General features: G+C 35.1%; 2 protein-coding genes across 4 annotated transcripts; both read right to left on the bottom strand.

Moving 5' to 3' along the window:
• Positions 1–4,167: 4,167 nt before the first annotated feature.
• Positions 4,168–5,770, bottom strand: LOC140982432 (uncharacterized protein At4g06744-like). Its single transcript, XM_073448931.1, has one exon. The coding sequence runs from the start codon at positions 5,496–5,498 to the stop codon at positions 4,227–4,229; it is 1,272 nt and encodes a 423-aa protein (XP_073305032.1). The 5' UTR covers positions 5,499–5,770; the 3' UTR covers positions 4,168–4,226.
• Positions 5,771–6,998: 1,228 nt separating this feature from the next.
• Positions 6,999–13,910, bottom strand: LOC140982430 (kinesin-like protein KIN-4A). 3 transcript variants are annotated; one of them, XM_073448928.1, is made up of 25 exons: positions 13,659–13,910; positions 13,007–13,153; positions 12,754–12,903; positions 12,294–12,547; positions 11,792–11,964; positions 11,580–11,704; positions 11,314–11,350; positions 11,097–11,188; positions 10,860–10,970; positions 10,588–10,701; positions 10,412–10,499; positions 10,125–10,237; positions 9,932–10,030; positions 9,726–9,839; positions 9,518–9,634; positions 9,359–9,439; positions 9,116–9,187; positions 8,830–8,923; positions 8,634–8,671; positions 8,458–8,555; positions 8,222–8,320; positions 7,857–8,078; positions 7,624–7,777; positions 7,391–7,537; positions 6,999–7,308 (listed from the first exon to the last, which is right to left on the bottom strand). In XM_073448928.1, exons 1-25 carry the CDS (start codon positions 13,782–13,784, stop codon positions 7,063–7,065), a joined length of 3,111 nt encoding a protein of 1,036 aa, XP_073305029.1. In that variant the 5' UTR covers positions 13,785–13,910; the 3' UTR covers positions 6,999–7,062. The 3 variants fall into 3 exon arrangements, with proteins under 3 accessions (XP_073305029.1, XP_073305030.1, XP_073305031.1); XM_073448929.1 differs by having other exon boundaries at positions 8,458–8,534; XM_073448930.1 differs by lacking the exon at positions 13,659–13,910 and having other exon boundaries at positions 12,754–12,899; positions 13,007–13,145.
• Between the last annotated feature and the right edge of the window lie 413 nt (positions 13,911–14,323).

The following is a 14,323-nucleotide window of genomic DNA, read 5'->3' as shown; positions in this document are numbered from 1 at the left end:
GAAACAAAACAAGATGAAGCAAATATATATATATATATATCAATTATATTTATTAATTTATTTTGTATTATAAAATTTAATGGGGTTTGATATTTGAGAGGTTGGATGAGCACAAAAATCACAGGATTGTCGGATTTGTTGACTTTTTACGGATTGACCATTCAGCGTAGATGTCGCAGGTGTCAGTTAACTCGGAGATCACGAGGGAAACAGTGTCATGGAGTTGTTTGGAAATTGGTCTTCAGTCATCAGTGGTCGATTTTTTTTGTGTTCAGTCTCTGGGTACTTTTTAGTACCACATTTCCACATGAAGTGTACCACATTTTGTATGACATAGTACCACAATTTTGTGGGTAGGGAGTGAACCCAAAGAAATATTTTGATCGGGGATTTTTCACCAACTTCTCCTTGTTTTAACTGAAATAAATATATCATATAATAAATTTATATTTAAGAGACAGATCGATTAGAACAATATCTAAAATAAAAATTAATATTTTTATTATTAAAATTAATATTTTTTAGGGTCAAATCGGATAAAAGATATGTCACACAAAATTGAATTGCGCGATCATATAACAATTTTTTTTTAAAATTAAATCCGGAAAGATTTTTATTCCTTCCCTGGATTGTTGTTGTTTTTATTTAATATTAAATATTATGTAACCTTGACCTTAGATACATGTGTGTATTATTTAAAGTTAAATCTTTATAGATTTTGGAGCTGTCACATGCGTTAAAGATTGAGGACGACCCATCAAGATACAGTCAATTTTTTTTTAAAAATTATTATTATGTGATTTGAAAAAATAAAAATACACCTGTTGAGTATCCTATGCATGTAATTTGTAAAGTTGCAATTTTCCATTCTTTTAATAAAAGAGTTTGTTTCTTTTCTTACATGCGTAGGATACATAAGTTCCATTGCGAAAAGACAATTAATTTCAATTAATGCTTTAATTATGTCAATTGTCTCGTCGCAATAGAACCTAAAGTTTCAATCTAAAATATAATACCGATCACTTCTACTTCCTCTCGATAGGAACTTCGATCGGACCCATAGTCGATGATACAAGTATGAGACAATTTAATAATATTAATATCATAAAATGAATTCTAATTATACATAATATAATTTTATTGAAATAAACAGATGTGTGTACTCTTCCAGTATCTTCCTTTTAACTTTATACATTATGTCAAAATTTTCTTTTAAAAATATTATTTTTATGTTCATTGTAGTTACGGATTAGATCGATTCGTCTCATGAATATAGATATGAGATCGTCTACTAATTTTTTTGATCGGATCCTCACATTTAATCACATCTTATTCAATTTTCTTGTAGTTAATTAATTTGGATCCTATTCTCTTATATTCTAGCATATCATCCCATATATAAGTATATATGCACATGTTATTATTTTTTCAAAACAAAAAAAAAAAAGGTTGGAAAATTAGTCAATGACCGTACACTATTAGAAAGAAGTTAATTTATTGCCTTTTTTTCAAAACCTTTTGACTTCTGATTTCTCGAATGGTAGCTTTCAATTTACTAAAGATGCTTACTAAGTGGAGCTCCTATTTATTCGAATATATTAAATTAAATTAATTAAACACGATAAAAAGAGCACCATTAAATTTAAAGCATACAAAGGTGGAATTTGTGAATGGCCTTTTTTTTTTAATAATATTATAATATTTCCATATGTTACGGAAGAAAATTTTAAGGAATGAGAAAATCTTGAATTGCCAAAAATCAGCATCGAAAAATGGATGATTTTTGAATCAGATAAAAGGAGATTTCATAAGTAAACGAGAAAAAACAACCTTTTAAATAAAGAAATCTCAACCGAAAAAGAAATTAGTTTGCTCCTTTTTCTTCCAAACACTTTATGAAATGAGTGGGTCTCACGGATTTTAATCTGTGAGGCGGGTCAACCCTACCCATATTCACAATAAAAAGTAATACTCTTAGCATAAAAGTAATATTTTTTCATGGATGACCCAAATAAGAGATCCGTCTCACAAATACGACCCGTGAGACCGTCTCACACAATTTTTTGCTTTATGAAAATTGATTTATGAGAAGCTAGAAGTAAAGCAGTGGGAACATTTCAAATCTATTTTGAAAAAAATGTTAATCCTATTTACAATTCTGATTACATTATTTATGTAACACTACCCCAAAGTCGGAGGTATGAAATTAACATAAAATATATATACATATAAACCCCACGTTTCGGCATGGTGCCACGTGCCTTCCACGCGCCATGTCTTTTTAAAAACTAACCATGATCGAAGGTATCTGCACTGATTTTAGGCCTTGAGTTAAAATTTCAAAGTTTTTCCACTCGATCAGTATACGATTTCTTATGATTTTTTTGACAACCAAAATTCTATCGATTGTTTTTTTTAAAGGTTTAAAAACTGTTTTGATGCTTATATTTTACTATCATGCACACTGTTTCTGGACATAAATATAAAATAAAAGTTGTTCATCATGATCTCTAATGCACCAAAGTTCTGACCGATGAACGGAAACATTCAAGGAAGCCACCTTTTCTCGGTAACCAAACTTGTTGAAGACTAGCTTGAAAATACGCAATCTGGACAAAATAGTTTTGGAATTTCTAGAACTTTTCTTAACAGAAAGTGTAGAACTAAGTAAGATACACCTACTTTAAAATTTTCATATATGTTTTTTGAGATGATTTAAAATTTATTATAAATTTTTTTGTACAATATTATATAGTATCAAAATCAATTCTGACTAAAAGTTTGAACATACATTATGGTAGTCAAATATCTAGTAAACTTAATTACTAATACACATAACATCACAAAAATTATTATTCTAGGGATTATTGAAGCAATCGGATTAAGAAAACAAGTTACTACCAGATTTTTTTCTTTATAGTTTTTTGGTATTTTTCCTAACATTTATGATAAAATTTCCATTCTTTTTATTAGATAATGCATCACATTGAAACTCACATTTATCATATTCTAATGAATGTTTGATACTGTGAGGATATTATTGAATTTCAATTATTTATAAACTACTGTTAATGAATGGATTAATGACTTTTTATTAAAGCCTTGAACAACAGTCATGTACGGGAAATTATGTCAACTAGACAACGCGTCTTCGACCTGAAAAGTGAGTCCAATAATAGTGGGTTATCAACCCGGGTATATGGTTCATCTGAACAACATGACTTCGATCCAAAAATGTGAGTTCACTTTGGGTCGAAAATAATCAATTATAATGAATCAATGTGAATATATGAGAAAAAGTGCTACACCGAATGTTGGTAAGAGATAACTCTTTAACCTACGATATTCACTCTAGAAACCAATACAATTATTGCATTCGTATTGACCTCACTTTGATTTTATATATAGCATCTACTATTTTCTTCTCGAGATACATCATATTGAAATATTAGGCAACTATATCATATTTCGACTTGTTATATTAAGTAAATCAAATTTAGGTCCTCTCTATTATTGTAATTGACAGATGTTGAAGTACTATAACCTAAACAAGAGGAAATAAGAAAATGAAAGTATTATATTTGATTTTATGTATTATCATATCTAGTCCAGAATTTGTACGTTATTATGTCTAATGTGTAGTATGTTTGATTGAACTACTATAGCTAAATAAATTATACAAACACTTCAATTATTAATTTTAAATATAATATTGATATTATGAGTATTATGAGTTGGGGCCACAATTTATATGTGACTAAAATCTTTTTTTTCTAATTTTTTTTCCGTGATTAGATGGTTAAATTATTTGAACTATTGCTGATTTGGGTGAAACCGTAAAAGGCTGAAAAGCTGAGGGACCGACATAATAATCACTACATAAACATATCACAAATGAACATTAATACACAAAAATCGAATATTTTATTGACAAAAACGGAAGTTATATTTTTTTAGTAAAATAATAGATTGTGATTAGATTGATTGATTAATTTGATTTGGACGAAGATGATTTTATTTGTGAAAGGATCTTATTTGAATTTTGTCGATAATGCACACACAACCTTAATCTATGCATGGTTCATTTCTTAATTTATAGATGTTTCATTTGAGAAATAACGCTACATGCAAGTAGAATTGACTACTAATCTTGTTGGTTTACGCGGATATTTAACAGGCACTGGCATTAACACTGAAAATCAAGATTGATTAGAACAAGAAGATGCCTAAGGAAGTGGTGAGGGAGCCAATTCAGAAAGGCCGGCCAATGGCGCAGAGTTAGGTTGAGGAACCCAACAAGGCATATGTACATATGTTGCAGTATAGGGACAATACCTCGGACGTGCGAAAAATGCTGCACATTGTGCCACTGATCTCTGTAATGGCAGACCAGGAATACAATTTTTTCTCACATCAAGCACGCCATTCTTGACGAGTTTCAAACAAATGGGACCAACGTGCGTGAAATAGTTATCCGACAGCGAAAGATTAACCAAGTTTCTTAAGCTGCATAGAACTTCAGGCACATTTCCATACAACAGATTGCCAGCAAAATTTAGAATCTCCAGCTTTTGCAAGCATCCCAGAGAAAATGGCAACAGCCCGGTTAGAAGATTGTTTCCAGCGTCAAATAAAGTAACCTGTTTCAAGAATCCTAGTTCGTAAGGCAGGCAGCCGCTTAGTAAATTGTTGAGGAGCAGAACCTCCGTTAAACTTGAGAAAACCCTGGAAATGCTATGTGGGATTGGGCCGAAAAACTTGTTATTAGCTAAGGTGAGGTAAAGAACATTTGCGTTGCCGATGTTTTCAGGCAGCCTGGTCAAGAAATTGTTGTTGTTAATGAATACTACGTCGAGGTCTTTCGTGAAAAGTTGGGACGGGACCGAACCGGTGAAGAAATTGAACCGTATGTCCAAGAAAGACAGGCCGTTCATGCCTACAATGGCTGTGGGAAATGGCCCTGATAACAGGTTGTTACTTACGTCTAACTCGTAGAGATAGGGTAGCTTGGAAATGTTTGGAGAAATTGTTCCTGAAAATCTGTTGGAATTTGCATGGAAAAGAGCTATATCGGGGAGCTGATCAAGAAACCCGTCGAGGGTTGGTGCTGATAATTGGAATCCACTGAAATCAATGGAAGCAAGTGCGATGGCGGATTTGTTATCCGGAGGGACATCACAGTAAAATCCCTTGTAACTGCATATATCAGTGCCGATCCAGGTGGCTGTGATGTTTAATGGATCGGAAATTATGAGGTTCTTGAATTTTTGGATGACAGGATACACTACAGCAAGCCTTTCATCAGCAAAAAGAGAAGAGACCTGTGAAGGAGAAGGTGCTGGTGGCTGTGTTGTTTGTAGTTTTACCACCCCACCACCGCCACTGCCTACTTCAAGTACTTTTTGACAGCGAACTTGTATATTGACATCCAGGGCAATAAGTAGGATCATGCAGATAAAGATCAGAACTTCAACTAATCGGACCAAACATTTCTGCATTTTATTTAGTTTAATCTTTCTGCAGTTAACTGAGAGAGGAAAGTGAAATAAGAAGGGACTCAACAAAGAATGCAGAGTTGCTATGCAAAAGAGATTATCACTTTATATAGTGTAAATTTCACAGTAGGCAGTGTCGGAGTTTTCCATTTCTAATTTTCGGCGCCTTGGTCGGTAGAGCAAGGCAATTAGAGCATTTTATTAAGGTTTTTTTCAGGGAGTATATTTGGTGTATTGTGTGGATAACGTGCATGACAAATAAGTTAGTGGCAAATTTTGATTCTTTATATGCGTCCTAGGTAAGTCTTTATGTCATGCTAACGCATCCTATGTTTTCTGAATTATTTTTTAATTGTCTTGATGATATACAAAACATGTTTATCAAGGGCGCCGTCACATCCACTTATTGATGCAGCCCAGCTCAGATTTGTGTTGTCTGCTGAAGACTTTTCGAGGAGGGACCAGAACGAGCCGCAGCTTGTTTAATATCCATTAATCATTAAAATGACACATTCCATTTGTTACTGTCAATACTATTTATCGTTTACATACAAGTACATATACGTACGTCGTCGATTGCATTTGCGATCAATTTTGTTGTGGATATTTTCTGTTTACGCTTACATACAAATTGTTGATATTCTCATGTCCTGTACATAAACAAGAGCTGCTGCTGAGTGGCTTCACTCTTTTTCGAGTGTGCTATTGCTGAGTCCATTGCTTCACAAACTGGAGTTACTGGACCATCTCCAGAGACATGGATGTCCACCGCACAAGATTAAACCAGATGCTTAGGGAACTTCATTACAATTGCTGAGGGTCGGCCCGTATTCGGATCGAAGCAGCTTTATATTACAATATGGAAATCTCGTCAGCAATCAACGGAAAGAGCAATATCTTACTTTCTTCTGTCGCAAAATCGGGGACATGGTGTTGCATATTCTAAATAATCTTATAAACATTTTGTGTAATATAATTGAATGAAGTTTCTTCAATCATCACTATTACAATTTACAGCAAAACACAGAAGTGCTGAACACACGTTAAGAAAAGGACCATCTTTCCTAAAACTAAGTGATTTTGCACCGCATTCTGTTGTTATACACAATATACACAGGGCCAATTATCCTCCACAAAGAAAGAATCAGGAAAAAGAAAACCTTGCAAAAGCCAAAAAAAAAAAAACATTTCACACACACTAAAATTTCCGCTGATGATGCATCAGAATTTTGCCCTGGTTGATCCCTTCAAAATTTCACGAGTTGCCACAGATGAATTTACACATCTACTAGATTCGTAAGGTCTCAAAAAATATGTTCCTCTTTCATACTCATTTTTACCAAAAAGGCTACAGGCTACTTCCCAACTTCCAATTGTACCTCCCCTGCAATTCAGTTTATCAGATAAGCAGATTGGAAGGCGGCAATCCTACTAAATATCAAGAAAACAATAAAAATTGTGATGCATTAGATTTAGATTTACCGGCATTTATTTCAAAATACATCCCAGTGCCGTGTGTTGAGGTCTGGAACCAAAGGAAAGAATAAGCGTGGTGGAGATATACAAGCTAGTGACAGTTTCTATACATGACATCAGGAAAAGCTTGTGGACGAGGACGAGGACGAGGACGAGGTCGAGCCCGCATGATTGTTTCGTCGCTGTGTCTAATCAATTCTGAAAGTCTCCATGGTTTTTGCCACTTCCATTTGAACTGCAATAACCACTGATGATGGCTCCTCTTCCATCTCCACAGTTTTCCACCATGTCCAACAAGTGCTAATTTCTTCATTGACAACTGACCAATCGGCACCATCTGCACAAGCCCAAAACATTAGTAATGAGCCTAGATGGAATGCCATATGTAGCAACATGAGGTTGAGGAGTTGAAAATGAACCTTTCGTGTTTGATCCATGAACGCTGGCAATTCTCTAACGGAGCCATTGACAATTCCCGCCGTATATTTAAGTTGTTTCTGTGCTGGCACGGGGATTGGAGACAAAGAACCTGCCATGTCATCGGCAATATGTTTGTGGGAGATTCCCTGTAGGAAATGAACGGTGGAGACGTAAGTAGATGCACATAAAAGAAACAAAAATCATAAAGAAACATGCATAAAAGTAATCATACAGAAGGTGGCGTCCCCAATGCCATGGCAACAGTTTGTTTTAACTCGTTCTCAACTTCCTTCCTCCTAACTTCGCTTTGTCGTAATAAGCCTACAAGTTCTTTTAGCTGTTCTTTCATCTCCTTGATTTCAATATCCTTTTCCCATGATTGGCACCTGTTTATGACATCAAAACCTTAAATTTTGATTTTAAATCTGAAAGTTTGAACTATCTAATCAACTTTCCCATTATTACCTTTCTTCGCCAAGATAAGTGAACATATACTGCAGTAGATTTTTCGCTTCCCCCATAGAACGTAGCTGATTCCATCGTCCACGGCTAGCGGAGCAGCGTTCTCGTTCTTCCGCCTCGGAAAGCTGTGAAGCCATTGCCACAAGTGAATTTGATGAAATATTCACCATGCTTTCAAGAGAAGCAATTCTTGACATTCTAGCATTTGGTGGCATTGAAGATACCCTGAAAATATAGGAAACAAATCAAGAAACAGTCCGTGTAATTTATAGAACCTTTAAACTTACGATATTGTACTAATAAATGGTTTACAGTAGGCCAACTATAGGAAATAGTATATATAACGTTCATTCAGGACATAATCTCACCTAGAAAATCCATTTTTTCCTCTAGGGGGGCTAACTCCCTTTGAAGCAAATTCTTCGACTTGTCTCAAAACAGCCAGCTCTTCTGCCAACGCAGCTCGGCTGCAGACGATTCCAGAAAGAGATTACAAAATATTTGAATGAATGTGGAAAACACACGTCTGTTAGAATACATCAGGTCATAACATAATATACTAAAGTGCTAGCAAAAACTTTAACTTAAATGCTCGTATACATACACTTGACTTTGCTTCTCATACTCGTAACGGACTTCATGAACATTCACCATAACTTCAAGCTCGTGATCTATCCATCGCTGCATGGACTTTTCATTACTCTAGAAACAAAATATAAGTTCGCATGGTTTGAAAACTTATGTAGAAAAGATTGTCACGTGGATGGAGAAAGCAACTACCTGGCCATTTATTCCATTTCCATGTCCATTGCTTGTGACTGGAAAGAGATGGAACATCAGCATAAAAAATTAACAAGGGCTGTTCATAGCTTATTGGGTCCCAAAATCATAAGAGCGTTGTCAAGTGGCTCGAGGAAATATAGTAAATGGGACACAAATGGACGACAAAAAATGAATATCCATGGAAAACAAATACCAGAGTTGTCACGAGCTGAAGATTTACGTGCTTCCAGCAATTCTTTCAACCTCTTAGTAGCCATTGCGGCTTCTTCAGTCTTTCTCTGAAGAACCTAAAATAAATCAATTCAGAAAAGACTGCAATCAAATTCTTGTGGAATACAATCCAATATTACAAAAGAATGCCACCTTTACAGAATTATTATCAAGCATCTCCAAGGAAGAATTAAATTTTATGGCCAAAATTACGTCAAAATAAGATAATGAAGTCGGAATAACACATAGTTCATAAAGAAGATTTTCACCATCTTTTGTCGCTGATTCAACGCTTGTAATTTATGTCTCTCATACTCGTTTCTTCTGCCTTCCTTCTTTAACTGTATGACAACATTGTATGTCAAAGTAAAGCTCAACTGATGAAGTAAAATTTACAAAGGGGACACACTAAACGGAGTTATAATTTAAATCAATTAGTATCAAAATGGTACTCATTTTGAAAAAATAAAATGTCTGATCAAGACTAATTGTTCAGATGGCAATAAAATTACCTGCAGGAGTTCCTTCTCTCGAGATGCCTTCCACTGCCGAAATTGTTCAGCTTCTTGTTTAATCCGTTGTTGCAATTGAACCTGCAACGCCAAAAAATATGAAGGCATTGAATGTTTAAAAGTATGATAATTATACAAAAATGGGTAAAACTATATGACCTTTTGTGCCTTGATGCATTGTATTTCCTCTTGCAACTTTTTAGCAGCTTCATCACTCTTCTGTTTCTGCTTTAAAAGTTGAACTTGGTTCTCTTGTTTCTTTTTAAGATCTTGTATCTGATGAGTAGAGATCGAAAATTTCTTAAAACAAACACATATATAATTTGACAAACAGATAAAACTTAAAAGAGATGGGTAAAATAAAAACCTGAGCTTCAAGAACTTTCAATTTTTGTGCATGCATGTCTTCCAATTTTTGTGCTTGTCCATCAGAATTAGCAGAGAGGTTTTCAACTGCTGCCAAAAGTCGATCTCTCTCGTGCTGCATCAACTTAAAAGGTAAATAGGAATACTAAAATATTGAATCTTATCAAAGAGCTGTTCTTCGAGTCATTATTTTTCACAGTATGAGACCTGTACAGTCCTTTTTTCCTCCTCGAGTTCCAAAATTTTCTTTCCAAAGTGCTGCTTAAGAGCCACAGTGTCAGGGCAACCAAACAGTTTCATTTCCGACTGCAAAAGAAATTTTACATTAAGACTACCACATGTATTTTACCGACGAATAAGCAGAGATAATAAACATAAACACATTAAATATAAATGTAACCTCTTTCTGCTCCAACTGTCGATTTAATTCATTCAGTTCTTTATCCATACTATTTTGTAAGCAAGTATGCTCCAACTCTTTGGCTGTATCTTCATCCATATCTCCTGGATCACCTGAACCATTGACAAACCCAAACCACAGTCCAAAAATTATTGTTAAATGAATTTCTCTGTACTCCAGAATTGAGTTTTGCAAAATAGTTTCATTCGTGCTAGAATTTTCCCAGCTAACTATGATCATTTGTTAAAGAAAGTAGAAAATTGGTAGAAAGTGAAGTATGGACATACTGCCTTCACTAATTTGATAGTCAGATGATTCCATACTTTGCAATCCCCTTTTGAGTCCTTCACTTTTCATTAAACCATTTCCACGAACCTGCAATTGCATCACAGAATTAAACTCTTCAACATTTATACTCACAAAGTGACATATGAACAATTTACCAAGTGAAGATATTACATACTTTAGAAACAGAATCATATTGCTCAATGCTGCCACCTTTTTTGCGAAGTTCGTTAAGTTCTCGGTTCAGCTCCTCATTGGTAGCCTCAAGCCAAGAAATTCGATCCTTGAGAACCTGCACGATTTAATTCAAACTAAAATTCTTCCTCATGTNTATATTATGTGTCTATCTTTATATCAGGGTTGTAAGGGATATTCAACCTATAATTATGGAGTAAACTCATTCAGAATTTAGTGTAACCATAAGTCTATAACAAAGAAACTTTACTTCACCTGTATTTCATCAAAGGAAATGCCTCCGCCACGACCACAAAGTTCGGCTTGTAGATATTCCAATTGTTGACGCATCTTTATCATCTCATTAGATATTGGATCTCGGTTAATCTGATCATCAAGAAGTCAAATTTATATCAATATAAAAACTTAGAGAGAGAAATAATCCTCAATTAAATTTGTTGAAAATGTCACAAGGAAGAAGGAGAGAAACAGATAGACAGGACCAACACTTACAACAGGTTTATTCTGGATATTTCGAGCACGATTGGCATACTTCAGAGTGTTGAGAGTTTCTTCAGCGTTTATATCCGCAGGACTAATGCATGCTGCAAAACAAGTCATTTAGAGCTTAGAACAACATGATAAGTATTCTACGGGTATTTCTTGTCAACTTCTTAATCAGTTACAGACATTGTTTCTGATTCACAAACTTGAAAATTGTTTGCATTACCTATCATTACAGTTCTGCTATTGCCACCAAGAGAATCCTGCCAATAATAAAAAACCTTTAAACTTGAAACATAATTAATATCTCCTTACAGAAGACTAGCGAGTTGTTAGCTAGAGATTTAAGGAAATATTTGATCAAAAAAGAAAATGCAGGTTTTGTCACCGCAAAAATTTTAACAGTCAGGTATGATCTCAGATCTAATAACAAGATCTGTTACGTGGCGTAGCTAGATATGTTAACATTTCATAGGTGAACTTGTCCCGGACCTGCAGTAGCCGAGTAAGTTTGCTATCCCGATATGGTACATGAAGACCCTCTTTTCGCTTTTTCTCATCACCAAGAGCGCTAATAACATTACCCAGTGCAAGAAGGCCCTTGTTAATGTGAACTCCTGTCAAGGTACATGTCACAAATATGGCTGGGCGTGAATTGAAGCTTCTATCATGAACAGAAAAAAATATATAGTTATCCAAGGCACCTTCTTTAAAACGTAGACCATCAGAGCCTGTTCTCTTAGCACGCTCTGATCCAGCAAGATCCACCAAATGCAACTTGGCACAGAGATACTCTTCAACCATACAGTCGGTTAGATTGCCATCATTAGAGCTGCACATCTGCTCCATCGTAATGGTGAAAATGGCATGCGAGCGACTGAGACAGACAGAGGGAGGAATTATTATCCTCGGCAATAAATTAGTGAAGATTCAGGTGGAATAGATGGATTACTCGAGTAAATTCCGCCAAGCGCAGGCTGATGTTCGAGAATGAAGTTGAATGAACTAAACAGATGCAATGCAATGGCGTACGTTTTCTTATTGATGCACGGATGAAACATCAGAAATAAAATGTTACAACAGATTAAATGGAAAGCAATTGCGTGTAATTCCGGAATAGTGGATTTTCATCATTGTCAACTTAAGAACATTACTCTATATTTGAACGATACATCTAAAAATGATACCATAATTCAGATCACACACCTTGACTGATTGTTCATATTTGTACTCCCTGTTGCACGGCTCAGTGATCCTTGCTCCAGGCAATCGGCCATTTCTTTGAGAGTTTTAACACTACACTCAGTTGATCCAGCCAATGTAATTACACCGTCCGATGTTTCACGGATTTGTATAGGAGGTTTCCCAGGGATAGTTATTTTTCCTGCTTGTCCATTCGCTATATCTTGTTTGTTAGCAGAATTGGGGTCGAGTAGGTCTCTCACTTCTTCTTTATGAATCTTAAGGTGAAAAATAACAAGATTACATAATGTTGACACAAAAATATATACTAAGTAAATAAAGTATAACATCAAATTGTCCGTGCATGTGATAACACACATAATCAACAAACATAATAATGCCATTAATCAAAGTGTGTATGGCGACAACATATGAAAACAAATGTCTAAACTTTAAAGGAAGAAGAGAGGATGGTCATATGAACCTCAATAAAGGAAACATGTAATTGAAATTCAATCTCTTGTTTCAAGGTTTCAATCTTGCTGAACAAAGAATTCATAACTTTCGGAATTAGTCCGTTTTGCTGTCCATCTTTGACATTAGTACCCATGGTGTATGTTTTTCCCGATCCTGTCTGAGTCACATTCAAGAAAAAATTCGAATAGAAATCAGTTACAGACAGCATCTAGAGCTAATATCCTTCGGTAGATCAAAATATTATCGAATTGTAAGCCGACCTGTCCATATGCAAGAACAGTAGCATTGTACCCTTGAAACAAACCATCAACCAAAGGCGCGACACATTCATCGTACATTGCAGTCGAGGGCGAGCCAGTACTACCATAAACATGATCAAATGTAAATGAATGCGTACCAATTTGCACCTGTAACACAATCATGGAACAACCTAGTGATTAAACAAACATTCCGAAACGACTACAAATGAAGCAATACTGGACAGGACCCCACCCCAAGGGGAACCGAAAATTAAAGAAGAAAAAATAACATAAACATAAGAACCAAATCCCACAATAAATCCTAAAGTTCATCAAACCGATTCATAGAAACTATCACCATGGATGAAAACTCCGTAAACTTTCTTTCTCGCAAGCTCGTATGTATTTGCTTTAGGTGATTTAAAAAACCCATTGAACCACGAAAGTAAAAGAAAATTTGAAGGTCATAAATGTTTTTGTTTAATTTTTAGTATTTATAATGCAACTCTGGAGTATATAATTTGGAATCACTAAAAATCAGATCTTTAAGAAACCATCAACTCCAACAGCCAAAAAGCAATTATCTACCACCAACACTGCATTCTTCTTGAAATTGCAGCAAATTCACCGCTACACAGTAAAAACCATGTCTCGTAACAAATGTGAAGGGTACCTGAGGCTTCCCAGGTGCTAAGGTAACACAATCCTTACACCCCTGAAGCCTTTCATCTCCTAACAAAGGCCTGATGTGAACAGCGACTTTTACACAACAATCCTCCCCAGAAGAATTAACTTCCATCGTAAACACCACAAAACAAACTGCAATCGAGAGACTAGCAGTAATCCAAGTTGAACCCACAAAAGCTCTAAAAGCCAAATGTGTTAACGTTGTTTGGACAAACGATTACCAGAAACTTCCACAGAAAAAAAAAAAAGAAGTCTTGGAGCAGACAATGATACAGAGATAGAGGGAATGGGAGAGAGAAAGTTAAGCGGAAATAATATTGGGGAAGGGTAGTTGAGGGGATTATAGTAGTAGAAGAAGAAGTAGAACACGAAGAGGAAGAAGAATCTCCACTTCTTGTTTGTGTGTGTGATTGCAAGCCAGGACAACCACTAGCCCCAACGGTTCATATCAACACTTCTGGTGTAAGTAAGCTTACACGCTTTCTTTGATTCATTACAAAAAAATACTCCAAATTAATAAAATTTATTCGGCTATAGTTTTTGGGTGATTTATGTTATTGGATACTACACGAATTCCACATAAATTATATATAAAATTTATGAATATTTTAATCTGATGTCATATCAAATCGGAAATATAGTTGTAGTTCA

This window comes from Primulina huaijiensis, chromosome 8 (assembly GCF_012295235.1).
Source record: "Primulina huaijiensis isolate GDHJ02 chromosome 8, ASM1229523v2, whole genome shotgun sequence".
Lineage (NCBI taxonomy): Eukaryota > Viridiplantae > Streptophyta > Magnoliopsida > Lamiales > Gesneriaceae > Primulina > Primulina huaijiensis.
Note: the sequence above shows the minus strand (reverse complement) of the source record. Positions and strands in the feature narration are given on the sequence as shown.

Bases quoted from the DNA above. Each gene is read 5' to 3' on its own strand.
- LOC140982432 (XM_073448931.1), bottom strand. From the start codon at position 5,498: ATGCAGAAATGTTTGGTCCGATTAGTTGAAGTTCTGATCTTTATCTGC.
- LOC140982430 (XM_073448928.1), bottom strand. From the start codon at position 13,784: ATGGAAGTTAATTCTTCTGGGGAGGATTGTTGTGTAAAAGTCGCTGTT. The intron at 12,548-12,753 runs GTTCATATGACC...TTTCACCTTAAG, and splicing joins TACATGTTTCCTTTATTGAG to ATTCATAAAGAAGAAGTGAG. The intron at 9,635-9,725 runs GTTTTTATTTTA...TCTACTCATCAG, and splicing joins TGAAAGTTCTTGAAGCTCAG to ATACAAGATCTTAAAAAGAA.